We start from the raw sequence: 27,563 nt of genomic DNA, 5'->3' as shown, positions 1-27,563 counted from the left end.
AGACCAACTGACTCATATTGCACTGGGGATGGCTCGCGCTCCGGCTGCGACACTCCACTCAGTCTCTTGTAATACTTCTTGCTATTCATACGTGTTTCCCGTAGTATTATGATCGGTCCTATAAAAAAAATGTTTTTTTATTTTTAATAATTTTTTCTCTTTCGAATGTGATAAACTCAAATCCCTTTTTTTCTTTTTATCTCTATTAATAATTTGTTAATTAGTAGATGTATTAAAATCTATGTCTCTCTCAAAATATGCCCAAAGAGAGTATATATTGTTCATTTTTTATTATAGAGTAGTACATTGTATCTTGTATTGAAGCTGCATTGTGTAGCAGTATACTGTATACCCGTGCATTCTACAGCAGTGTATCGTTTTCTAAAACCCTCGCATTTTCCCCACACGAAGGAAGCAGCAACAATGGCTTGGCGCGGTTCGCTTTCCCGATCGCTGATGTCCGCCGCTAGGGCTTCCACTCCCCGCTCATCGCCGCCACACGCCCCCCTGCGTTCTCCTCCTGTTTCTTCCTCTCGCCTCAATTCACGCCGCCTCTCCTTCTCCAATCCCAGGTCTAAATTTTGTCCTCCCCCCCCATTAATTAATTGTATCTTCGAATTTTGAGGGAGCAGTTTCTCAATCCAGCGTTGCATATGTTCTCGCACGTTTTCTAAGTTTGGATAAATGAAAAAATATTTCTCACATCTTTGTATGATTTTTCTGCTTTCCTATACGAGAATTTAGTTTCTTTTTCCGGAAGAAACATCAATTTGCCAGACTTTCTAATCAATTTGAAGCCTTAGTTGCTAGGATTTCACAATCAACGAGAAACTGCCGCATTGAATTATTACTAGTTGAACTTCAGTGCCGGCTGAAGGTTGCCATTGGAATGTGATTATTCTTTATTCCCAGCTCATTGTGGTGTGGGGATGTATCTACTCTTTTACACTTTTGCTGATGCTCTTAGTTTGATAATTTGATGCAGCACACTGGGGGAGCTGGGATGCACCCAGTCGCTATTGTCACTGCATAGGACAGTGGCAGGAACAAGGTTGACATCTCATTTGGCTGACAATGTGCGAGCTTTCTGTGAGCTGTCCCATGGTACTCTCTGCCGTTCTTGTCAGGATCGCTAATAGTTTCTTTGTGAGTCTAATGCTACTGTCATTAGGATTGTGCTTGTGGTAGATGCATGTGGATAAACTGAAAAACTTTTGTTGCTCTAGTTTCCCAACAGATGGTGCTATATGTGAATGTTTTACTGAACTAAAGGGTGTAATTACCATGTAGTTTCACGTTATAAAGTGTTAGTTGATAAGAAGTTCAGTAATTGGAATTTCTTAATGGTCACAGTAGTTGAATAAGGGTAAGGTTAGCTGATATTTCATTCAAAGAAGGCAGGACTTGAAGAAATTGGAATATATTTCAAGAACCATTTATTGTTCAATAGTAGCAAAGTGTATCATAAACATAATAACATATCCAATTATGCAAACTGACTATGCAACATAAACATATCCACTAGTAGCTGATATTTAATAGATCTAGTTAAGTTTACACTTTACATGCATTTTCTACTACTATGCATCTATCCCTCTTTTTTTTTCTTTTTTTACTTATACATATGCATGTTGTGATCTAGTTAGTATTAAGTCTTTTGGGATTGAAGATATATTTCAGTTGTAATTAGCTGTTACATAAGTATCATGAGGATTTTGGGAAAATAATAAGGCTCTACCCAAGAATGTAGACCTGAATATGATCTTTTAAATTGCATCTTTTAGTGTATAAGGAAATTATTACTGATATATGTAGGATGATTAGTCATCCCTTGCTCGAAAATGTTTTATTTGAATTTTCTTGGTTTCTATATATAGGTTTTTCAGAAATGATTTTATTGATTTAAGCCTGTAATTTGAGTTGCCCAAAATGGCTACAATGCTCTTAAATTATAACATTGTCAATACTAATTGGTTGTGCATAGAAGCAATTCTTCGGTTGCCACAAGGTGATAATCTATTTTACTTCCTCATCTTCTCTCAGTTAGTAACGTCAGTAGATCAAGATTACAATGTACAACCTTTTCTTTCTTATCTGATACAAATTGATGGAAGCTCCCCTGGGCCCTGGTTCCAGCTTCCATTGTTCAAAGAAAGATTATGTGGTCTCTGAAACATTTCTGTTCACTTTCATTTTAGGATTATGATAGCTGAATCTGAAATGCAGTGGCTATATGTGGATATTATCTATTTGTTCATTGTTGGACCCGTGTAATTGGTTTTCGTTCATGATTAATTTTTATATCTTTGACTAGTCAAACCACATAAACGGTAAGTAGAAAAGTGGTAGGAACTAGTAACTAGAATGAATAGTGCAGTATCAATAAATGAAAGAATATTAACTTCCATAATCTTATCGGTTATTTACCCAATTATGCTTTTGCCCATGGGGGGCTATGGTTACTCAGACATGTACATTATCATAATTTTCTATGTAGAGCTTAGGTATAGAATTGTGTGTTTCTATGCTTTTCTTATCGGCTGCATGTATTCATTTTGTCATGAGAATCTAGTATTATTTGGTTTTTTATTTAGACTTATCATTAGTACTTACCAATTATATATGCCCCACATTGTGTACCAATTTAAGATATACGTATTAGTAAAAACCTGTTAATGAACGTTAGTTTGGCAAACTCCTTGTGTGATGGGTTATTGTTTTAGCAATTGTAGATCAGAGAAAATTGGGCAAAGAAATGAGACATGGGCTTGTCTGCTTGTAGGACTTTTGCATGACATGGAGCCCTTTTTAGAACTATTAAAGTACTTTGGGATTTGTTACTTAATTTGTCGCCTTTAGGATATCTGTTCAGCTCCCTGCGTTAGTGATGGAAAAACAAGTGGCTCTACACGCTAATGATTCTTGAAGTGACTAATGACTTGCCAAGCATATTCTAAGCAGACATCTTCATGTTCTTCTAACCTAATTTCAATTATTTTAGGTAAACCAGAACCCTGAAGTTCCTGCACTTGTCATTCCATTAATATATCAAGTTTTGCATTGTTGCAGGTACCTGAATATATTTGGACCGGAAGGGCCAGTGCGCTCAAATCTTGGACTTGGTTAATAGGTGGTTTTGCAGGAATTTCCCCTTTGGGGAAAAATTGAAATTAAATCAATAATATGCATTTTTCCTGTTTTCTTAGTTTAGACTGTTTCAGGTAGAGTCTAAATTAAAGACATTTTTAGGCAGCTGAATAGTGTGTATTACTGGTAGTTGCCCTCGCTCATTTTTTACTACCTTTATCCCTTAAACTATGCTGCAACAATTTTTACTGGCAGAAATTTTCATTCGTGGTGCTCGATTAACTTCAATTGAGCAAAGAGTGCGAGTTAGTAATGCCCCTTTGCAATTGTAAACTTAGCCCTTTTCTGATCGGCATGGTTTTGTGTTAAGTTTTGTTCTTGAACCGATTATCCATTTGTCGCGTGCAGTTGTCAATTATCTATTTGTTGCTCTTGAAAACTATATTGAATGATGTCAAGATTATTAAAAATCCAATTAGAGGCAGTGTGGACTACTGTCGAAGTATTGTGCCCAGCATTCCACTTGATTCATTCACAATCGGGACGAGGATTTGATCAAGAAAATAGTTTCTCAAATGGGCTATGATATTTCCTTGGTCGCCCGAATTCTTCCATCGGTCATATTTCATTTCATCACATCTTACGCGTAACAGCATTGTGCTGGATACAACACATACTGAAGAAAAGAGACGAGTGGCCCTGAGTTCATAGCAATAACAAATAACATCTTCCCCACATGAAGGAATGTCCATAATACATTGAATCCATCCAGTTAAGAAGAAAAATATCATGTTGCGTCACATATCGTTCAAGATATTGTTAGAGTGGTCCTTGAATGACCAATAATATCGGGACCACACAAAACCTATGTAACATGCCACGAGTTGGTATAGTAATTAAAAGCATCAAACTTATTCTATGAGAAGAGGCTTAAGTTGGCCAAGCACAAGTACTTTAAGCATCCTTTTCAAACTGGTCCTTTAATAATCAATAATTCATAGGATCTCTATGTTTCAGGGGTAACTCAAGATTCTTCATGCTCGAGGTCGATTTTCGAATCTTTCAACTGTGCAAAAGTAACCTTATCATCAAGTCATGGAACTACAAAAGGAATTGGGATGATTTTGCAAAACCATATCCAGATTTATGTTCAATAGTACTCCTACATCCCTATTTTATTCGACGTAATCAAAATATAATAATCTCATTTACTTCCACATAATATAGTTCAGAGAATCTAATCTCTCCTTTTTCTTTCTGGTTATCTTTTCAAGTCTGGAAAGCTAAGACAACTAGTTCCATTGACAACGGCATCTGTATCATGCCCCTCAAATCAACATCTCAATTTGCAAAGGAGGCAGTGGCACACAATAAGCCATAACCGAAGATTAATAAACTCTAATTCGATATTACAATACCACAAGTGAAATTTCATTAATGCACACAATGACCTGCCATAATGACCATCGAATCCCCCACAGGAACTCATGGTACATAAAATTTCCGATCCTTCCCAGATGCAGGGACAAGAATCACAAAGCAAATTGCTAAACCCTCAAAATTTTCAATTTTCAAGCCAAGAACATAAACTTTGCTTGTAAGTGGCTTGTTATACCACTAGTTTCATAACCTAATAGTACTACAAAACCCACAACCTAGAACTCAAGTCACATGGTAAGTGGACACAATCTCGGCACTGGATAAGAAAGGTATTGTTGTGTGTGTGATTAGAGGCCCGAGTAGCATAAGACACACTCACCACACCATAAAGTTGATTGATTAGCCATTCGAAGATGGGAAATAAAGTTTATCTAATAAACAAGGTCAAAAGTTTCAGTTCAAAGGACACAGTAGTGCACAGTAAATGCCAGAGAGGCACAAGAACTGCCAAGAAGCCCCAAATCAAGGCACACCCACCTTGATACTCATGTTCTCATATGAAACTAAACATCTACTGCTTATGATAACCACAAATCTCTTTTTTTTATCCTACTGTTGCAAACATTATTTCCAAGTTTCCAGGCCCACCACCTTCAACGAGACTTTCATGGATAAAAAATATAAAACACACAGTGCAATATAACTCCGCAGCCACTAGCACCCCACATCTTTATACTATATCGATCTTATTATTCACTCACACTTCCATTATGGAGGGAACACATTTTATAGGTGGGTTCCATCTCTATTATATTGCGTACCTACCTGACCTAGGAGCTTTTAGAAACTAACGTCAACCGAAGCGAAAAAGCATGGAAGAAAAGTTACCACAAGAGATCAGAATAATAGCTGATATGATTCCAATAACTTTTGGTTTAAGATCAGATTTTCTAAAGCTGATCAAGATAACATCATACAGGAATTCTTTACCGTAATCGTATAAAGTTGTAGTAATAAATTTGAAGTTGATCATATCATGGAAGGCATAAAAGAAAATATAAGGATTTGACTTGACCGTAAGTGGTAGTTTACTTTTAACTGATCCAATATAAACCAACTAAAGTTGAAGTGCTTTCAACAGATAAGGAGAAAAAATGGTGAGTGGGGAATCTCAAACTTGACAGAGGCAACAATTAAAGATGACGTAATCATCCCCTATCGGAAGACCCAAGCATCACCTAGTGGGGACAGTGATGAGACATATGATAGATCTAAGATGTCTTATACAACTATGCTTCATCTAGTCAGTCTCAAATTATTCCATCCCTCATTTATAGAACCATTTGAGAATCAAGAGAAGGATTCAACAGATTACCTCCCTTCAACACTGTGCTTTCAACAATCAACACCAACAAGTGAACTGCGCATTGAGAAGAGGAGATTTCTGCAAGGAAGAAATTCACTGCTACAACAAACTAAGATGCCAACTGAAGAAACTAGTGATCAAGGAACACCACAACTGAATCCAGGAGAGGAGTTGAATTTGAGCCTCAGAGGGGAACCATCACAAGCATCCAGAGAATCTGAGGTACAATCAAGACGTGCTTCACCCAAGGTTTTCTCATGCAACTTCTGCATGCGAAAGTTCTACAGCTCACAGGCATTGGGTGGACACCAAAATGCTCACAAAAGGGAAAGAGGCGCAGTACGACATTATCAGTTGCACAAAAAGATGGCAATGATGGCCCTGCCCATAACTATCCGCACTTCCATGTTAAGATCACTTGGGGTCCAAGCCCATTCCCATCTGCACAAACCTGCCAGAGATGAAAATACGACTGTAGCCAGACTTGGTGAGGCTAACACGAGATTTGGAATAGCACAGCAGCATGGCACACTGGAAGTAGCAGCAGATTTGATGTGGCCTGGAAGCTTCAGACCGGAACCTCAACAACCAGAGCAGAAATCATCCAACTCAACTATGCTCGACTTAAATCTCAAACTTTAAAATTATGTTTCTGCGAGGGCAAGTATTATAGATTTTATTGTAACCTATGCTTTCTAGATATTTGCCAGAAGATAGGAGTGGCTACTTAAAGCTCAGTGTGAAATTGCTGAAGTTCATTATTTTTAGTTCCTGCTCTTTATTTGTAATCTAGTGAGTACAACAATAAATTACAGACTGCAAATCTGATAGTAGACACCTAAAACCTGTATCCCTACTCTCTAAGCACTTCTTGCACTGCATGTTTCCCTGTCAAAAGTCCACTATGTTTTTACTGGGTGTGTGAAATAATGAAAGAAGAGTGTTAGCAGCCTCATCTGTTTAGCCATATTAGCGTCCTTGTTTCCTTGTTACAATTGTTTCTTTGAAGCATCCGATTGAAAATTCTAGGTGCAGCAGTTGTTTCCATCACTGATCACATAACTTCCAGAAATTCATTTAATTTGATCAAATATCTACTTATTTTGCATTTCTAAAAGACTCTGAATAGTTCCAAGCATAAAATACCACTGAACATTCTATATTGTATTTGTATCCAAGTACATACTGTTACTTTTCTCTATGCTTATTACATAATATACACAGGTAATCTGCCATATGCCCCCTTAACAACACCCTCAGATAACTGAAAATTGGGTTAGAAAGATCTAAATACAGTAAAACTTTAATTAATGATTACACACAAACTTGCAAATTATGACATTAACCCAAAACATATTATAGGGGTGAGAATATATCATGGAAATTTTATAACAATTAATACACTCATCAATCTTTAGCATCTCTGAGCCAAAATAATAATAGTCTAAAGATCAAGCGTAATGCAGGTGGATAGCAACTATCAGTATAAATAAAAAAGGATTGTGCTTAGGAGACTGCAAGTGAGAAAATCAAATTTACAGCTGGAGAAGCGGCAAAGCAAGCCAACAGTGGATCCCTAACCACAAAATTATGAGATTGCCATAGAAATGAGAAGCTGGATCATTCTAGATGATAAAGGCACGGGGTTGGTTTATCAACTCCTTGAACAGTACTATAAGAATTGGTACTGAACAACCTCCCATTTTGTGCAGGCTCCCCTATAGAACTACCAATAATTCACCGATCAATTGTTGCATCTGCCTAGTTCTTTAAATGGTGTATCCTTAATTTATTATGGAGACTAATTACAGAAAATATATAACCAAAACTTAGTCCCCAATTCAGAAACTCGGTTGATAGATCTGATCTTTTGAAGATGTTTTGGAGAACTGAAGAGCTCATTGTGAGGGTTTACCGAGAGGATTTCTTAATTGGCTCCTTTTTCCTTCTCATCTGTCAAGGCTTACTGTACTGTCTGTACAATGTACATAAGCTGCAGTTGGGTAAATAAAATTCGCTAAGTATCTCATAACTATTATCCGCACTTAAGTTTCAAAAGCCTCGCTGATGAGTCTGTCATCTTCCAGGAAGCAAATGAATATGGAAAGCCAGGACATAATACCATCTCACTTTTCTAATGATGTCAACAAAAATTAACATCCATGGCTCTAGGTATTACTAATACGCCAATTATTGGCTCCACCAACAAGTGTCACCAGCATCTTTCATGATTAGCTATGCTGTAAACAACCAACCATTCCTCTTATGTGCAATGGCTGATGTGATTAACTAAAGATATTACAGAAGACGTACATCAACATCTGTTAGACTTTTACATAGTCAGGCTGTTAAGATCGCACATCAAACTCATACACAAATATGGGTGGGTACTTAAGTGGCAACCAATCTTTGAGCGGTGTTTAGGAATCCATTCTTGAGTGCTAACAATTTGGTTCAATCTATACTCCATATTAAATAAGTGTTGAGTTTGAGGTAGAATTAGTGTTACAAGATTGTAAGTAGGTAGAGTGAAATGGCATCAAGCTCCATGAAGTGGAGTGCTAAGGAGAAAAAGGATTTTGAGAAGGCGTTGGCGGAGTTCGGGGAGAACATCCCGGACAGGTGGGGCAAGGTGGCGAGAGTGGTGGGCACACGGACACCGGAGGAGGTGCAGGCCCACTATCAGATCCTCCTCGAAGATGTCAAACATATTGAGAGCGGCAGAGTGCCCCTTCCCACACACTGGAATGGCTCCAGCTCCGACGAGGACGAGAAGCTGAAAGTGGGTTGATGGAGTGGCGGTGTTTCGATGTAGTAGTGAAACAATTAATTAAAGGTGGATCATATATGGGCATGTTAATGTGGGAAATAGTAGGAATTATGTAAGTTTTGATGATTCGGTATTGGCCAACTTGCATGTACTTCAAAAAAAAAAAAAAAAAAAAAAAAAAAAAACAATTTGATTCAATCTCCCAAAAGCGACATGCCTGGTTTGATAGAAGGCTCCCCGAAGTGTGAGCCATCCTTGGATATCTGGCCTTCAATACTTGTTACAATCCACATTGAACCCATAAGCAATTATGGGTGGGTACTTAAGTAAAAAGCCTCCACTTTTGAGCTTGCTTTTTGGGTGAAGTTAGGGCTTCCATTCCTGAGTGCCTAACACAGGCAGAGCTCTCATTTTCTCTTACAGGCTAGTCATTTTCCTATCCAGACTGCTATCTACATGCCTCACTATATTTGTCCTTTTTATGTAATGTTTCCTATCAAGAAAATGATAGAGAATGAGATTTGGTTACAGAGAGACTTAATATTTAGTTAGGATTTGATTAGGTTTTATTTACTTAATTAGTTAGGATTTGATTTGATATTTTAGGGATATAGGATTATTATAAAAAGCACTTAAGTATGAGAGCAGCGTATCTTTGGAGAGATCATTAATCTGGACAGTTACAGACCGTGGCCTCCTTCATGAGGATTAGTTTATTGTATTTCTTTCATTAGGTTAATTCCATTCAGTTATTTCCAGATCCTGTTCTTTCAATTCTTTATTTCCAGTATAGGTTCATATATGTTCTTGTTCGTCATTCTCTAGCCTTTACTTCTATTAGAAAATCACACGCATGCAACAAGTCTGATTTCTTTCAATTACCCACTGACTAGTGCCTCCAAAACCTTTCCCAAATATTGAAGAGATCGTTTAAAAATAAAAGAAGAGCATAAAACCACAGAAGAATAATTAAAAGCGAAACTTTCACATCAAATAGGTATAGTTTCCTCAAAACAAGTTCGAATCTACATTACATATTGCTCTAAATTCTTCAAGAAGATAGACAAGTATTTCTTAAGTTATTACTTAAGATTTTAAATAAAGCTAAAGTCTTGATATAGCTTACAGTATTTATTTTAATATAAGCTTTTGGGTTTTGCGCATGGCCACTGGGAGCCTCTCACTGATGGTGCCAGGATCACTGTATGCAGAAGACTCTGTAGGGTATCCTTTCTGCAACAATTGACATAGAGTAACATCAAAATGAGAAAAAGGAAACGGTAAAGGAATGAACCTATTAAAACGAGTGCAAAACTAGTTTAGAATATCAATTTTTTTAAAATTTGAGGTGTATAAGCTAAAATCCAGATTAAGAAGTAATGCAGTAACGAATGTCATGAGTCAAACTCAAAATTTGGACCCAAGAAAGGCGATAAAAAAAATTCAAGAAAATTTTCCAGATTTTAAGAGAGAAAACATTACCACCTCCGCCTACAAAAAATAGACATGTTTTACCATTTTGGGCCATCCACCAAAATTAGACTAATTCTAAAAATGAAAAGTTTTGAACCAATACTTACCATATACACATCATTCTAAATGTGGACCCCACAATCCACTTACACTACTTCCACCATATTTTCCTTCCCTCTCTCTTACTTTACCAATTATGCATTAAAACTCGTGTCATTTACAACTTTGTCAATTTTTTGTGGACATAGGTAGTATTTCTGTACTGATTAACCAAAAATGAATAACACTCACAGACGACAAGGCTTTAAAGGTGGCTTCTCTCCAGCATATTTCTCGTAGAATAACTGGTTCTGTACTCTCCTTGAAACTACAATGCATGCGAGTGTCCCTCAACCTCATGAGCACCCCATCAACTCTGAGCTGTAAGACAATGCCCAAGAGTGAATAATCACAGCAAAAAGAGTTGTAACACACATGATCTATATACTTGAGTCTAAAAATATACCGCCGAGCATAGATCGAAAAAATATACCACCCTAGCATAGATCAGAAGTAAAGGAAAAGGGAAGTATTTAAAGTAAGTTTGTTTAGCACTTATGGGAACTCAGAAATAAAAGAGAACTTTTAGCAATTAATATGATGTGTGCTCAAGGACAAGTGAGAGATCTTAAACAGGCTCACCCAGAAGCGCAGGAGAAGAAACCATCCACTTGGCATAACTCTCTGCAATATTAACCCATCAGTCCATTCATACGGGAATAAAGAAAGTAACAATTTACTAAAGACAAGTATTTACCACTTTCACTGTCAAAAGAGAGATGCCATTATCAGCCAATTCATCTTCATACAATACGACCTGTTGATAAATTAAATATGTGTTGGTCATAGCTTGTGAAATTCTATATCAGAAATGAATTTTATCTAGAGTCTGGTGTAAAAGCTCCTGGAAGAACACACCAACTTATTACATACCTCATCATAGAATAGAATGGATTCTTTAGCTGATAATGCAACCATGTCAATTTGTTCCTCGCAATCTTCCCAATGAGGACTGCAGATACTATCTCCAGGAGATCTTCTTCCAGACTAATCAACGAAACACAGCCTTTAAGGGTTTAATTGAGAAAATGAAGTAATGTATGCAGACTGCAACATATACATGAATAAAAATCGCAAGGCCTTCCATTTCCTTGGGAGTTCATATAAAGTTGCACCCAGGCATGTTATGAGGAAAAGTAAGCAGCTGAGAATTAGAGATAAAGTGGCTAAAATGACTGATTCCTTTGCTATCTCAAAATCAACGATAACATCATAACTCAATAACTGTATGAATCCTCTACTGAGGAAAACAAAGCACAGAAGCATCAGAGAAGATGGCACACCTCAGGACCTTTTTCAACACCAGCACTTCCAGAGTATGGAGTTGTGAACGTATAGTCATAATCCAGTATCACCTGATCATTAGGCTGGCTGTTGGATTTAGAACAAATAATGATAAGAGGAATAGTGAGAGAAATCATAAAGTTAAAGTGGCAATCAGTTCAGGCTGTTCAGCTGAACAGCTAAGTTGGGCCCTAGTCTGGGTTTTTTATTCCTCAATGCAGGGATAAAGATTGACACTCAATATGCTGCCTGAACTTTTTTGACCTATAAATGGTATTAACCACATCTAAAATGAGACATGTCAACCAAATATTTGTAGAGCACGTGCACATGTAAGCCAAAGTGATGATAATCATCTTTGAAGTAGTACCAAGGGATAAACTACCAGCCTTAAGTCTCAACCTCAGAGACTAATTCTCACAGTAAATATTTCCAGAATGTGCTGTATATATCTAATCCAAATATGGAAGTCTTACCACTGCAATAGTTCAAAAAAAGGAGCAACCATCAAATATCCAATGCTTGACCATGTGAGATTTTTCCTAATAATTAATAGTACTATTAAACAAGTAATAATAAAGTCTTGTCCCAACAACAAACCATTGCCCAAATTTTAGGAATGCAAGTACGTAAAGCTAAAGATATGGATACAGAATAGGATAGGACCAATCCAAAAAGAGAACTCCCCTCATTCAACACCCTAACCAATTAGCAAACCAGTATTGAGTTCTGTACCACCTTTGATCATTTAAAAAGTCATTTATTTCAACACCCTAACCAGTATTGAGTTCAGTACCACCCTCATTCAACACCCTAACCAATTTTAGAACTGCTTTTGTGGATAGAATTATTTCAAAAAAGAACACTGGAAAAGTTAACATTCTTGGACAGTTGGACTAAAAGAAAATTTTAAGAGGTTAGTGAGAACACTTGAACCATCCACCAAAAGGAAAACATATTGGGACACTCCCCCTGGTCCTTCCAGGTAACTAAATGCTTACCACGGATTGACTAAACAGTTACAACTGCATTAACAACAAATTTTTCTAGCAAAATGATCCTGCTTAACACTGTCTTCTAGGATTGTTAAATTTTTATTCTCTTTCGAACGATTTATGAATTATCATAGCACACTGCTATAGAAATTGAGCAATATTCTAGTCATTCAAGGTCTTACTAATCAACCTTTCCACCAAGCTCATCAAATTTGAGCAGACCAGATGAGGAAACTACTGAAACGAGGTTTTCTGAATTGTATGAAGAATTGAAGATGATCATCTCAGTGATCAGTTTTCAGCCAAGTCCCTGGTGTTTCCAGCATTTTCAAAACCTTAACTCGATGCAGGTCTGAAAAATCAAAGTACCAAACTACCTGATGCTGAGATCTAATGTTTCCCCTCAGTTATACAAGCAATCCATGACAAGAATTTACTTAAAAAGTGTTTTCATCTCCCCATTTTCAGGCATAGGGCATAGGGCTAGGCCAAACAGATAACCTCTCAGGTCCCAGCATTTAAACCTAATATGCATTACCTTTAATGCTCTTTGTGGTAAACAATCTCCAAGCCACTTTCTTTTTATATTAAATCAATCAAATACATTGTTCATAACAATCAAAATCTTCTAATATGGAGACAAGTTTCAAATCTATCTAGGATCACTCCTAGCTCAAGTGATCATACAAAAAGACTAAATAGATATATTTTCCAGGAGGACACATTCACTAGGCCATTCTTGAGTACACCAAATAAGTCAAAGGCTTCAAATTTGGAAGTTGGGAGATAGGATTATAGGAATTGACCCAACAATACTTCTCCTGGATCTACAATCGTTCTCTAGCCAACTCAGAAGTCAAACAAGGTCATAACATTTTGTGACAAAGTCAATATATCACCATAGTACAAAGATTAAAATTAATACTACGTATATGAAAATGCATACCATCGGAATTTCCAAAGAGCAGCTGCAGGAACTTCAACTGGAGGCAAAGCTTCCAGCTTCCAACCACATAGAGCATCATATGCATTAAAATGAAGTTTAATGCCACTGTTGATGTGCTTAAGAATCAAACAACTCTCACCAAAAACCATCTCTGGCAAATGGGTTGTCTGAAGCTTCTCTTCCCATCTGCGGGTACACAAGCTTGTAAATGTTTGAGGCAAATAAGTTATGTCATAGAAAAAGTACACTACAGTTCATCAGGAAGTGATAGTTCGTATCTAGCTGACCGCCGACAGAATATATTTTCCACCCCAGTGGTTTGACCTTAATGTTGTGTTCTCTTTGGTTGTAAAGTAATCATAAGAAAAGATTGGAAATTTTTATCATACTTTAGTGGTCCCATAATTTTTTAATACTTGTTCTTTAGGAATAAGGATGCAAAACATGGGAAAAGGGAGGAACATGTTATCACACCAATACCCCATGATAATATTCTCATGAAATGGAGTGAATATGAGAGAAAGAGGGCTTCCCGTGAAAAAATTTCCATTCTATCCGGAGAAATTATGTATGCTACTGTACTGAACATGTGAAAAGAGTGTAAAAATGAGTGACCTTTTCAATCATAGAGAACACACCATTACTAGAAAATGCTGCTCTAGCTCAATTAGAGAAAAATAGCATAAAGATGGCATCTTGCACCAAAATTGGAAGATCAAAGTTGTCTAACTTATCGAATTAAACGTGCTAGGGTTTCCAACTCGATCAAAAAACTAAAATTATGTCACAACATTTTCAATTCATCCGCATTAAAGCAAAGACAACAACGGGATCATTCTACACAAGAACAACTTATTTCGTGATAAATATTTTGACCTGTGAACTGGTTTTTGGATAAGTTGCAGCAGTTCACTGACAGATAAATTATCATAGTATCAAGCAAGTGTAAATAGAGAGGGGTAATAAGACAGTACTGCTGGACAAGAGAGGAGTTGAGAATTGAACGCTTGGCTGTCTCGATCTCCCAACCGCCAATGAGGAATCCGACGCGTCCGCCGCCGAGCGGCACAGCGCCGGCGGCCTTCAGCTCCCGCTCGTCACTTTCCCACTCCATTCCCGATTAATTTTTTGTGTTTTTAACGAGAAGATGAATGCTTTGTTTCTACTCTTGAAACTTGAAACCCACTACTTAGAGGCATCGAAAGAAAAATAAAAAAATCCACGATTTTGACTTTTGTATGGCGCTTTCAGTACAAACAACACACGCGTTTTAGTCATGCTAATTTAGAGGGCTTATAGGGGTGGCGGAAACGGGTTATCTGCGAGTATCCGTACCCGATTTTAGCCAAATTTGTTATCCCAATATCCGCCCCGCGAAGGGATTACCCGGGTATCCCATACCCGACATTACGGGTACTCGTACCCGATCCGAAATCCTAATAAAAAATTTGAAAACCATAATAATTGTCAATGTTCCTAATTTACTTTATTAATATTGGTGGTAAACTTTGAATAAATTGAGAATAAAAGTGAATGGACACTCTATAGCTAGTTCCGGTGAGTTTTCTATTGTATGTTCGTTGGAATATAAAAATGTTTTAAAAGAACTTTTAGATTATAAAGTACTCCCATTGTTCCGTCTTAATAAAGGCATTTCATTTTCTTTCACTCATTTTGAAAAAATAATAATATAAATACTCTTCTTTACATTATTATCTCTTTTATTTTATTTTTCCTCCATTCTAACTATTTATTTTTAATTTTTTCAAAATGAGTGCATATATGACTATTATTTATTTAACTATTTGAAACACCTCTATTAATATGGAACAAAGTGAGTATTAAAAAATGGTATATGACTAATACTAATAATAACGGATATTATAGGGACTAACGGGTATACCCGCGCGGGTAATGGGTATAATCGCTACCCGTAAAACTCTAAAACGTACTACCTAATCGTACCCAATACCCGGCGAATAGCCGGTCGAGATAAGAATTACCCATTACCCGCTATCCATTTTGCCACCCCTAGGCTTATATAATTCCGAAATTTACAAGTTCTCAAAGTGTTTGAATAATTAAATTTAGAAGATCCAGAAAAAAAAAATTTAAAGAGTGTGATCGAGTGGTGTGGGACTCGTCCATCCTTAAATCTTAATCAAATGGTCCAAATGGTTAGAAGATCAACCCTTGTATTTGGGTATGGAGTACACTGGACCCACGAGGATGGATACTCTTGGTAATTTCCAAAAAAAATTCCTAATTATACAGATCAAATTACAGATATACTATGAAAATAGAAAGCTGGCTCCAACTTCCTACATGCTCCTATTAATTCGAAAAAAATCTGAGTATTGCTAGTAGGTTTTTGTACTACTCCTATTTAACAATATTGAAAATAATACATAGGGCAATAAATATGCGTAAAAGGAAAATTTAACATAGAGATATTGACCCCTAATCTCATGGTAATTTCCTCTCTCTATGCTATGTGGAGTGATCATATTACTACATCGCAAAATTAAAAACACGATAGAACTTGGCAATACCTAGCTCAATGCTCAAGAAACTCGCAACTCTATCGAGCTTCAAGATGGTAAATAAATTGCCATCTATATCTATTTTTCAATTGAACAAGATAACAAATATAATTATTCATTCACCCCCAGTCCGTAATAAGTTTTACAGGCCTTTTCAATGCGAAAATTAATTTTTTGTATGACAAAAATTGGAATAGTTAATAACCATTTTACAAAGGCACAAATAGAACAGATAAGTTGAGCTTTAACTTGAGGTTCATCACCACCTCGTACCACCAAGTGAAGCTTCAACTCCTTACTGCCGGACAAAGTCCACATTTCACTGGGTTGAGAACAACCTAAACATGAGGCAGGAGGATCACCAGGGCCCAGCTGCTGAAATGTAACACCATTCGATTTCGAGGTGATGAGCATTGAATACTAAACGTGAGTTACAGTGCACTTGTCAGGACACAAAGCAACAAGATCATGTGATGAGTTCTATGGAAGTTTAAGATATTTTGCAAGGAACGTTGCACAGTCAAGAAACAGCGTTGCTGCTATGAAGTTGTGCACTCTGCATATAACCTAGTCCATTATGCTTGTCACCTGAAGCCAGATCTAAACTACCTTTCTTCTATTTAGTTACCCGCTTTCCTGAATAATCTCCACTAGTGTCACTTACCAAATTTTCCTCTCAGTTTTGCAATATGGTTCTGTGCTGAGATCTCACTTCATTTTGTGTTTTGATGGGAGTGTGTGCCATCAGTACCAGCAGGTGGTCTCTCAGCTGAATTTGACTCCACTCGTGGTCTGTGATTAAAGCTCCAACGTGCATTCTCAAACCATTTACCAACCTTCAGAGTAGAAATTCAGCTTAAATATAACAAAGAAGCGTAATAATAGCAGAAACCTGCTTTAACTAGAAACCAATACAGGCTATAAAAACATGGTCAGACCTGTCGGACTTCAAGCCCTAGTTCTTTTGCCAGGTTTTCTTTCATAGCTCTGTCAGGGTATTGGTTCTCATTGAAGGATGCAAGTAATCTCTGTAACAACACAGATCCATTATCGAAAATCACCGTCAGAAATCCCTAAAACTAAAGAAAAATAAAGATATGTGAAATGCAAGGTATTACAGCAGTGTTTAAAAAAAAAAACTTAAATTGAGTATACATAGATTTAAAGCCAATCTTGATAAGTTTCTAAATGCATTTAGCGAAGATTAAGAATGAAAAAATAATGAAGGCTAGCACAAATCTTAAAAACAATGTAGTGGATATAAATTTTGTGTAGAATTTTTTCCCCTAATTTATTGTGGAATACTAAAAACTCCTCTACTTGGTCAAAGGTAAGTGAGTCCCAACTTCTGCAGCCCTTCCTCTAGGTTCATCCATGGCTGGAACAATTCATCATATGCAGATGGGTAGTTGATTACATTTTACCTACCCTAAGGATAGAGAGGAAAAATGCTCGAAATATAGAACAAATTACATATGCTATAATTAGATGGGCTGTGACATTAGTAATGCTTAGAGAAGCATTAGTGTATTAAATAACTACCTGTGTTGCAGCTTCTCCTAGCCGTTTAGGAGTTGGTTTTTTAGCACTCGCACTAGCACAACCATCAGAATTGTTTCTCCGGGTCCCCTTAGAATTACGCTTCTTCACTGTTTGGTTTTCATCCTCTTTGTTTGTGTTACTCGCTGTAACAACAGTTTCAACAGAAAACTTCACTTCATCCTGATCAGTTTTCGTCCTCTTCGTGATGGTAGAATCATCGAAATCCTCGTCACTTGAATCAGAAGAAGAATTACCATATGTTTCCTTTGAGAATCAAATCATCATTTGCCGCAGCAGGTAGCAAGGAAATAGAGAAAGAATGTCAGAGAGTTAATAAAATTAGAATACCATACAATTCAAAATGAGAATCATTAAACAAAATCCCATTCTAAAGAAAAAATTGTTTAGTTAATATGAAGCTGATTAAGATCACGTAATGCCAAGAAATTTCTCTGGCTGATATGAGAAATCTACTTCCCTGCAAAAATTATCCACAATCAACTTCAACTTACCAGTTAACCTGTAATGATTTGGACTTGGTACTAATGTAAAATAGCACTTAGCATTCACATTCAAGATATTTCCACATACAAAAGTGTCATTGCATAATATGCATATCATGTGTTTTAGTGAGTCAAATTCACAAGCAAGGTCTCTTTGGTCCATCTATTTTTCATGATGAAAAACAAACTACTTTATCACTACAAAAGTCCACGCAAGAGCAGGACAAAAATTTTAATCTGCTAAGGTAACGTTCATTTTTAATGGGACAACCCAAAAAGGAAAACGTTTCATTTCTATGGGGCCAAAGGAAGTATCTAATAACGAAGCGCGTCAGAAAAAGAAGAGATTTAGGAAAAGAATTGTAAGGGGAAAAGAGGATTTTCGCATATAGGCAATAGCTAACACTTCTTCCATATCAGGGGAATGGAAGAACATTATGTATTTTCTACGAGTTTTATCAAACCAAATCAGATTAGATATAGCCTCATCCAGCTAGATTGTAATAGTGAATTATTGTTTGACCCACAGAGAATCACCTAAAACAATAACCAAATAACCCGCCTCTAGCATCAACCAGTGTTCTCCTTTTAGCAATTCATTATGCGCATGCTTAAAAATCTGAAAATATTTGCTGCAGTCTTTCATGGTGAAGAGCGGGGTTGGATATGGGCTTCCCCCATTTAGGAAGGATTCATTTTATTTTTGTCCATTTAAACCTCCTTCACTTCCATCTTCCAATTTATCCATGTTGTTTACTTGATTATATGACAGCATCTATTTTTTCCATCTTCACCATGATATAACTATTAATCAAGCACAGCCTTCTCCTCCAACATTACAACTAACAAAAAAAGAAAGACTTGAGGCTTATTACCAGACATTTTAACATTCTCCACCTGCCTAGACCTAAGTCAAAAAAACTTCTTAGCTTTCAACATACCAACAAGCCTCAATATATGTGAAAAATCAAGAAAATACAGGATAACTAGGTTATGTGCTATGTTCTCCCACTGACGGTTACCAATTCCAACTTACGAGAAAGGAAACATTTAAAATATGCTTCTCTGACTTAAGAAAAAGCAAGAAAGGTGTAAATAATGGGTGCATTGAGTTGAGATTGAGAAATTGATAAATGGTAAATTAAGAAGATCTTCTTGACATTCCAACTTTCTCCATTATCTTGAGAAATATAGTCAGTAGTGTATATCCTTAAACCTCATGTAGCAAGATGTTACTTAATTTTCCCTCTTGATGAATACAACCAAGATACTGGGCTTTCCCATAGCTAATATGGAATATGCATATAAAATATCTACCGACATTACCATTTAACCGGTGTTGATACTCAGAAGTTAAAGACAGTGATACTGAAGTAGATTCTCCAAAATAATATACTAGATAACCAAAATCAATAGTTGGTGCAGGTACTGAAAGCAGAAGCTAAAAGAAGTAGCATATTCCTTGGTGAAGTTACGAATAGCAGTCTCACACTAAGATTCTTAAAACTGTCCAGGAGAATATGCTCCGCAACACTTACTGGATTTACCTGTCCTATTTTTTTCTGAAGATTGTCTAAACATCCAGCCTCATGAAAGAGGAAATAACATATATCTGGCCAAAACACTTTTTCCATGTGGGTTAGCATGATCATTTAATGCAACTAGAATGACATCTAAGTAAGTCCTAAGTTTCGTATTGTAAAAACATATGTGAATAACTCTATAGGGACCTAACTATCCAATGAAAATGGATGCAGATGCAAGCAACCTTGCATACGACTAAAATAAAATGATGCACTACAGAGTGTAAACATCTAACGTAGTGCAAGTGTAGAATAAAAGATATAAGTGGGAGAAATAAGAGACTGACATCATTTAATTTTTTGTAGTCCAGCCTTTCTACATGTCTTTTTCTGGATAAAGGTTCTGCACTAGCCTCTGTAAGGTACGATAGCTCATCTTTTAGTGATTGCCTCTTTTTCCTACCCACAATGGAAATTTCTTCACCAAAGCCTTGGGACTTTTGTTTGTGATGTGCTGATGCCGAAGTTTTCCTGTGATCTTCACTAGTAGCGGTCTCATCATCTTCAATCAGAGCTCTAAGATCCTCTGAATCAGAGGTAAAATCAGAACTTGAACTATCCTGCTTCACCTGATTATCTTTATTTGGAGCAGAGGGATTGAAATCATCATCTTCTGAATCATCAGAAGGAAGCCCCAGATACTTTTCATTATTATCAGAAGCATCCAAATCATCAGAGGCAGAAAAGTAGCTAGATTCATCTGGACTTGACTTATTTCCTTCAACCTGCTCCGAACTATCAGGCTTATCAGGATCATATTCTTCATCCTCAGAATCATCTGATGATGACCCAAAACCGTCATCCATTTTCTTTCCTGATGCAGCAGCAGCAGCTTCAGGAAATATCTTCTGTAAATCGGAGCAATGATTAATGAGCAACTAATTTCAACAATTACAGAAAAACATATCTGGGGCAGACTAGACCTCCCAACTGTCAATAATAGAAATTTTGGTTTCTTGGAAGTCCTTAAGCACGTCAATGCAATCAGCTTTGCAATCACATCCAGGGCAAAGCCAGCTTTCGTCACCTGGAGGAACTATGTATGCACACACAAAAAAGGTGAACGAAATAAAAGTCAACAACTTGATATGGAAATGATAAGAGAAACAAAATCAACTCAGTGCCATCATATTACTGTCTGTTTTTAAGAGAGGTGGTTCCAGGCAGAACTGATGGAATCCTCGTTCGCAGGCACCATCACAAAGAATGATATCATTCTCAAGAGTCAGATCCTTAGAGCCACATTTTGCACAGAAAATCTGCACCCAGAAGTACAGCACAAGATTCTTATAGGTCCCTTTTGAATAATAAAGATCGACGCCGATTCATGTTGAGAGAAGTATAACCATGAAAAGAAGCATTACTCTAGGAAAAAAACTAAAAGTGCCCTTTTCCTTAAGCAAAGTGTCAGCCTTAGATAGTACTACTTTCGTATCATAAACGGAATGGCATGCATAGCAATTCTTAGCAAGAGAGTTTGTGTCAATATATTTAATGAGACCAAAACCCGTACATATCAGCATCCCATATTCATGGGAAAACAACCGCAAAAGGTTCAGAAACAAACACAATATAATCTCAAATAAAGATCTTGAGTAACAATAAGATTTTCTAATCTTTGCCTTTGTTTGGCTGTAATGATATTCACGAGAACTATTCCCAGTCTATCTACAGTACAAAAAATACTTTAGAGAGCATGAAGAATCCAAGAATGGATTACATATGACCTAGGTAACAACCTATTTATTATTTTACCACCCCCAGACTGAATCCCAAAGCCCGATACTCTCTATACACTTTCTACATAGATGATTTTGTAAGCTGTTTCAAGCACTCTTTGGGAAGGTTTCAAGAAACAGAATAGAGAGGTTTGCATAATTGGTGCAATATATATCTAGCATGGACATGATTTGCATACTTCATTAAAATTAAGCAATGCGAGCAAGTCCAGTTTAGCGCAAGTTATATAGAGAAGGAACAAAGTATTCTACGCCGTCCATACATCTTCACTGTCGATCTCTCCTTTTGCATCAAATAGAGATTCCGGAAGCTTTCCCACAGTGAGCGACTGATCAAGGCTCTGAAACAAGGCTCTTATCTTCAATTTGTAATTCAAAATACGGGATTTTGCCTTCTCGAGCTCCTTCTCCGGCTTTAATTTGTCCAAGCTGCAAATCCAGAGTGAGAAGTAAGATACTAAGATTTCGTCTAAAAGAGAGAAGTCGTGTAGAAGTAAAATAAAATTTGACAAGCAAACATGATCCGCCTAGGTTTCAATTGATCTGCAAAGAAAGATACAGAAAATGACGCACAGATGTTGTAGTATTTACTGATCTGCAAAGTTTCCCTTTAACTATTGTCTATTGTATCATACAATACCATGTCTGCCGTGAAGAGTAAATAACCAGTGAATAGTGGTGGTATTATATCTTAAATTTCCCAACCATAGAGGCTAAATTCAACAGAACTTCATCTTATCTCAATACTAAATCATGATACTGTCGATATATTGCTTAGAAGGCCACATCTTCAGTTGAAAACAGCTTCAACAAAATAATGCAAAAAAAAAGTATACAATTAAATACAACAATTACCTTTGCCCTCTCCAGCCTTCAGCAGAATAAGCATCAATTAAGTTTTTCTCATAGTTTATCCTGTGCAACAAGTATCTTAGATGGTTTTTTTTCCTAGAGAACTCACTGACAGTAGTTTTCTGCATATTTTTTGGCTTTCTTCCCCTCTTTTTCTTTTCTACATTAGCACTGCCTTCGTTGACAGTCTCAACAGCAACAGGCTCAGGAGCCTTTAGTTTTTCTTGCGATCTTGAACGCAAAAGCCACGAGGTACTTGATGGGCCTTCTAATTTAGCTTTTCTCTTTATTCGCTGCCTGGAAGACACCGTACCATCATTTTCCAGGACAACAGAATCATTATCATTAGTAACTTCCACCTTCAGCGGTACTACCTTTCCACAGCCAGGATGGTCCTGGAGAGACCCTCTATCACCATTTTCCAGTAGAACAGAATCATTAGTAGCTTCTATGTTCAGCAGTACTTGCGCTCCACAGCCAGGATTAATGGAAGTTGTTCCAGGAGGAATACCTATATCTTCTAGACAACTGAGCACATTTTGGGATGCAACCTCCAAATATTTAGAATCTAAATTTATCCTCACATTTTCCAATGTTGGTTCTTGGTCATTTGTATACTCATTATGGGGAATCTCTCCATTAGCTAGTCCTATTTCTCGAGTCTCATGTGATTTTTCTTGCGCTGAAACTAATATCTTTTCAATATGTTGAGCTTCATTAGTCTCTTTTTGCTCCATTTGTTCGCTGACACATCTCTCTTGATCCATTCGACTGTCGTATGGTGGATCAGATTTTTGATCTTTGGGAGAATTCGACTGTTCACACATGTTAGACTCAAGTTGTGCAGCCCCATTATCCATCAAACCCATTACAATTTCTAAGATTACAAAGCTTTTGACCCCTAATTGGCACTTATTGCCTACTACAACTAAAATTCTACAATTCGCATACGGAAAACAGCTACAAAACTTTGAGCCCTCTACGTGTTGAACTTAGCTTCCTCCACAAAATGTTTTGATCTCAATCTTGACAAGTCGCCAAAAAGTCTCAATGCAAACAATACTCTTTTGCTATTCCAACCACAGCTAACTTCCCATGCAACTTCTCACTACCCTAGTTCCTGAAATTGAAAATAGGAACAAAAGGAATACGAACATTACTTTCGAATCCACAACTAATTGAACACGGAAAAATGCTTTAATCCAAACAAATTGCGCAAAATCAAAAGGATTCAGTACACTAACATGCTGCCTCATATAAAGGACATATAAGAAGACAGCTGAAAGTTGAAGCCAGGAATCTTTCAACCATTTTTTACTAAGATTTCGTATTTTATTCCACAAACAAGGTGAGATTAAAATTATTATACATATAAAAAAGAGAAGACAGAGGAAACGGAATATAAAGCTAATGGCTTGGAAAATTTGCTTACCGAAGAGACGCTTCTCACCGCAAACAAAATGTGAAACCGCCTCTCTCTCGTTCTTAATTTGGTGTGTGTGTGTGATCGTATGCGCGCTTTAATCTTCCAAATCAGCCACCACTATCAAGTTGGATGTTCCCTCGCAAAGAAGAAAGACACAGAAAGAGAGTGGGCAAAAATGACCTGTGGGCTTGCATCGACTTTATTGGGCTTCATTGTGCTGATATCGGGCCAACTATAGAACAAATTTGTAGGCCCAAATACTAAGGATTTATACCTGCTCAGGCCCAATACCAGGCCCAGGCATTTTGAACCTTTTCATATCAGGCGTGGTTTTCATTAATTCAAATTTTTGGATTCATGATTTTGGATATTCTTATTTGATTAAACGAATAGAGATTTTGTATTCAAAATATTTGCAAATATTGATTTAGATATTTTAATAAATAAGGAGTGGTTTTAGTGAGAACTTTGAAAATTGAAAAGTTTATTATACTATCATTTCATTAATACATTAATATCAGTTGACATCACAAAATACAACAGTTATTAATACTGAGTCAGAAACTAATATTCATGAATTAATCAACGATCTGATATTGAGTCAAAGAGTGATATACTTTGTGATGCCAACTGATATCAATATATTTGCGAACTCATATAGTTATGTGTTATGACAAAAAAAAATCTCTCATTATCCATTTCCTATACATATATATTCAGAAATTCAATATTGATACTTATTTATGTTCAGTTTAATGTTTCTAAGAGTATGTTTTGTTGTTTGGTGGTTAGATATTGTGTTTTTGTTTTTAGTCTCGTTGTACTTGGTTTTAGAGCATTCACATTAGGGGATTTTCATAACGTCCCAACTCTCTATCACGTTTTTTTTTTTTCATTTTCTGACAGACCACAACTTCCACCATGGATATTGGCTCCCTAAGCACCTCTGACCTCCTCACGTCTCTAGCATTAATTTGCAATTTCGTTCAAATACATATAATAAATGAAAGCATAACTAATTAATCTAGTACATTTAAATACTCAAAATAATAATAAATGCATAAATTATTAATTTTGTAATTAAAATGCAATAAAAAGTACACATATTAATAATTAAAATTAAAAAAATATAAATACAAATTTTAATAACTGAAATTAAAATGCTAAATAAATATATAAATTAATAAATGAAATTAAAATTCTTGCTATTCAGGAAATGCTAATAACGACATTGCACTTTTCGAGTAACACACAATGCACTTTATAAGATGCATGGAATGGAACTAAAAAATTTACATGACCAATTTCAAATTGATAATAGAAAAGCATTCTTGTCGGTCTTTGTTGGGGATTAAAAGCAACTATGTCTATATAGATAAAAGAATCACGCTAATAAAATTTCATGAGAAAATACATGTTTCACACAAACATGTTTTACATCAAAAGGTATGTAATAATTGGTCGCTGCCGTTGGTGTTACTGTTAGTAAAAAAACGAAGCATCACTGACAGGAAAATTATTAAAGCATAACCCCAATAAAGTCTAGTCACTTTACAACAATCTTTATATTTATTTAATTTGTTACTTTATCAATGTTTTAATTATTTATGGAAGAACATAATCAAGCACGGACAAGTTATATCTAAATTGTTTATTACTTTAATTTACATATGTAACGACACGAATTAAAGAGTAAATTAAATTATATTTGCAACAAATCGATGACTTTTATCAGTGAAGTGTATATATAATTCCACCAATAATCAAGTTCGGACAAGTTATAATCTAAATTTTTTATTTACCATAATTAAGTAATTAAGAAATTTAACAATTTAAGGTGATTATTTTATTACAGTTCTAGAGGCGTAAAAAGCACAAAATAATTGATGACACTACTAATACAATAAAGGATATAAAGTGTGAGGGGTGGAAGTGGACTGAAGCTTCTTAGAAGCAAGAGAAAGAAAATCCTTTTTGAATGACAAATAATTCATCCATAGTTTTTGACCAAAATCAAAATCAAGCTTACTGTTAGTATTGCACGAAACATACTAGAAACTACGAAAATCAATGTGCCGAAATTTAACAAGAACTTCTTTTTAGAGGAATATAACATCAACTCTCAAAAAAAAATTTACAGGAATATAACACCTTCGTGTCTCACATCACTCCATTTTTTAGGCAAATTTAGAAATATTAGACCACCCACGACACCTCCATTTCCATATACTATGAGCGATATTATTATTTTACCTTTAATTTTAACATCCACAACTAAAGGCATCTTTTTTATTATTTTTTTAATAGACGATGATCTTTAGAGAACTCTTATTCAAATAGTAAGAACTTAGAATTAATATGGACATTGGATTATAAAAGAGATGGTGTAGATTTAACGCTATGGATATCAACATTTAAGAGCATCCGCAGCGGCAGCAGGGACGGTGCTCGTCCGTCCGTGCCGCTGAGCACATAGCTGTCTGTCCGCCGCTGAGTCTCGTCCGTCCGTGCCGCTGAGCACCATTATGTGGCAGCTTTTGATTGGCCAACGGCATAGCCGTTGGCAATTTCGTTTTTTTTTTTTTTTTTTTAAATTCGAAATTTATTTTAAAAAATGTTTTTAAATAAAAAAAAAATATTTTCCCACTTCCCAAAAAAATATATCCGTTTTCTACCCACTTTTAATTTATTTTTCAATTTTTTTCTCCAAAATTCACATTTTCATCTATAAATACCCTCACTCCAACACAAAAAAATCACATTCTCATCTATTATCTATTCTATCATCATCTACATTCTCTCATCTTTTTTCCTCATACTATCTCATCTAAATTCCCACCACACTACACAATGTCCGGCTCCGGCGATCACCCCCCGGCAATCGCGGTTGGAACCACGATTGGTTCGACTCGGACGCAGATATAGTCCGGAAACCCAATTTACGGCCCCTCCTCAAACCCAAGGTTCGCAAGCTCCGGGTGGCTACCGTCCTTACCCGGGCTGCACGACCTAAACACCCCCGGGTTCGGGTGCCCACCCGAACCCGGACGGGAGTGAGCCAGTGCCAGCCCTCTACTCCTACTCCTCCCGGGTTCGTGCACCCGCACCCCCCGTACACACTCCGGGTGAGATGATGGCGATGTTCAAAGCCTACTTGGCAGTCTCCGAAGATCCGGACGTCGGCACGAACTAAACCGGGGATACGTATTGGTGGCGCATCACTCGCCTCTACAATGAAACCCGGCCGGCGGGAACCATCTATCGCAATGAATAGTATGGTTCGCAATTGCATCTACAGATGCAACGAGGCAATCGGGAAGTTCCAGGGGATTTACCTCCAGGAAGAGCGGTCGGCGGGGAGCGGCACGAACGAGCTCGACATCATCACCGCCGCCTTGGCGGCATACCAACGGGAGGAGTTCAAACCGTTCAAGTACCTCGATTGTTGGCAGGAGGGGCGCCTGTCATGGGAAGTAATCGCAGCGGAAAATGCAAAACAAATAAATCCACATAAAAATCTATTTAGGTGATTATGTGGGTCGATTCAATTTCATGCTTGAACATGTAGAAACATATAATTGCGCAATTAATCACATAATTTAAATTAAATTATGTTATTGAATACTTACAACAATGATTCTCCAAAGAATCGAAGTGGCTTGCTACTTCTCCACGTGTAGATCTTGAAGCTTGATTATGAATGCAAGACCAAAGATCTTCTAACCTATGACCCTTAACTCTATAGGTCTAAATTCCTTGTGGGAGGAATCTCTTAGAAATTATAAGAATCTTGAAGGAGAAGACAAGAAAGCCCAAGTGTGGAGGCTAGGGTTTGTGATAACTTTTGTCTCATCTCCTTACATTCTTATTTATAGAGTTTATGATGGGCTAGGTTAGGGATCTATGGGGCTTGGATTGGGCCTCCCCATTGGACTTTCTTTACTAATTAAATTATAACCCATAATTCAATATAAG

The 27,563-nt window shown here is 36.7% G+C and overlaps 4 protein-coding genes across 8 annotated transcripts; 2 read left to right on the top strand and 2 right to left on the bottom strand.

Moving 5' to 3' along the window:
• Positions 1–296: 296 nt before the first annotated feature.
• On the top strand, positions 297–3,477 carry LOC125191980. Of its 2 annotated transcripts, none has more exons than XM_048089431.1 (3): positions 297–572; positions 986–1,146; positions 3,070–3,477. In XM_048089431.1, the coding sequence occupies exons 1-2, from the start codon at positions 424–426 to the stop codon at positions 1,134–1,136; spliced, it is 300 nt and encodes a 99-aa protein (XP_047945388.1). In that variant the 5' UTR covers positions 297–423; the 3' UTR covers positions 1,137–1,146; positions 3,070–3,477. The 2 variants fall into 2 exon arrangements, with proteins under 2 accessions (XP_047945388.1, XP_047945389.1); XM_048089432.1 differs by having other exon boundaries at positions 300–572; positions 986–1,104.
• Positions 3,478–5,715: 2,238 nt separating this feature from the next.
• On the top strand, positions 5,716–6,666 carry LOC125196744 (zinc finger protein 1-like). The gene has a single exon (XM_048095358.1). The coding sequence runs from the start codon at positions 5,744–5,746 to the stop codon at positions 6,473–6,475; it is 732 nt and encodes a 243-aa protein (XP_047951315.1). The 5' UTR covers positions 5,716–5,743; the 3' UTR covers positions 6,476–6,666.
• A 2,903-nt stretch (positions 6,667–9,569) lies between these two features.
• LOC125192702 (TIP41-like protein) lies at positions 9,570–14,575 on the bottom strand. The gene is made up of 8 exons (XM_048090331.1): positions 14,375–14,575; positions 13,401–13,586; positions 11,459–11,546; positions 11,049–11,162; positions 10,873–10,932; positions 10,758–10,799; positions 10,368–10,496; positions 9,570–9,836 (listed from the first exon to the last, which is right to left on the bottom strand). Exons 1-8 carry the CDS (start codon positions 14,512–14,514, stop codon positions 9,735–9,737), a joined length of 861 nt encoding a protein of 286 aa, XP_047946288.1. The 5' UTR covers positions 14,515–14,575; the 3' UTR covers positions 9,570–9,734.
• Positions 14,576–16,039: 1,464 nt separating this feature from the next.
• Positions 16,040–23,736, bottom strand: LOC125196168 (pathogenesis-related homeodomain protein-like). 4 transcript variants are annotated; one of them, XM_048094569.1, is made up of 10 exons: positions 23,595–23,736; positions 22,166–23,282; positions 21,574–21,739; positions 20,707–20,830; positions 20,495–20,607; positions 19,859–20,419; positions 17,486–17,749; positions 16,882–16,971; positions 16,608–16,779; positions 16,040–16,318 (listed from the first exon to the last, which is right to left on the bottom strand). In XM_048094569.1, the coding sequence occupies exons 2-9, from the start codon at positions 23,029–23,031 to the stop codon at positions 16,657–16,659; spliced, it is 2,307 nt and encodes a 768-aa protein (XP_047950526.1). In that variant the 5' UTR covers positions 23,032–23,282; positions 23,595–23,736; the 3' UTR covers positions 16,040–16,318; positions 16,608–16,656. The 4 variants fall into 4 exon arrangements, with proteins under 4 accessions (XP_047950526.1, XP_047950524.1, XP_047950525.1 ...); XM_048094567.1 differs by having other exon boundaries at positions 16,040–16,779; XM_048094568.1 differs by having other exon boundaries at positions 16,040–16,779; positions 23,613–23,724.
• Between the last annotated feature and the right edge of the window lie 3,827 nt (positions 23,737–27,563).

The sequence above is a fragment of the Salvia hispanica genome, chromosome 6 (assembly GCF_023119035.1).
Source record: "Salvia hispanica cultivar TCC Black 2014 chromosome 6, UniMelb_Shisp_WGS_1.0, whole genome shotgun sequence".
Taxonomy (NCBI): domain Eukaryota; kingdom Viridiplantae; phylum Streptophyta; class Magnoliopsida; order Lamiales; family Lamiaceae; genus Salvia; species Salvia hispanica.
This window is presented reverse-complemented; position numbering and strand designations above follow the sequence as displayed.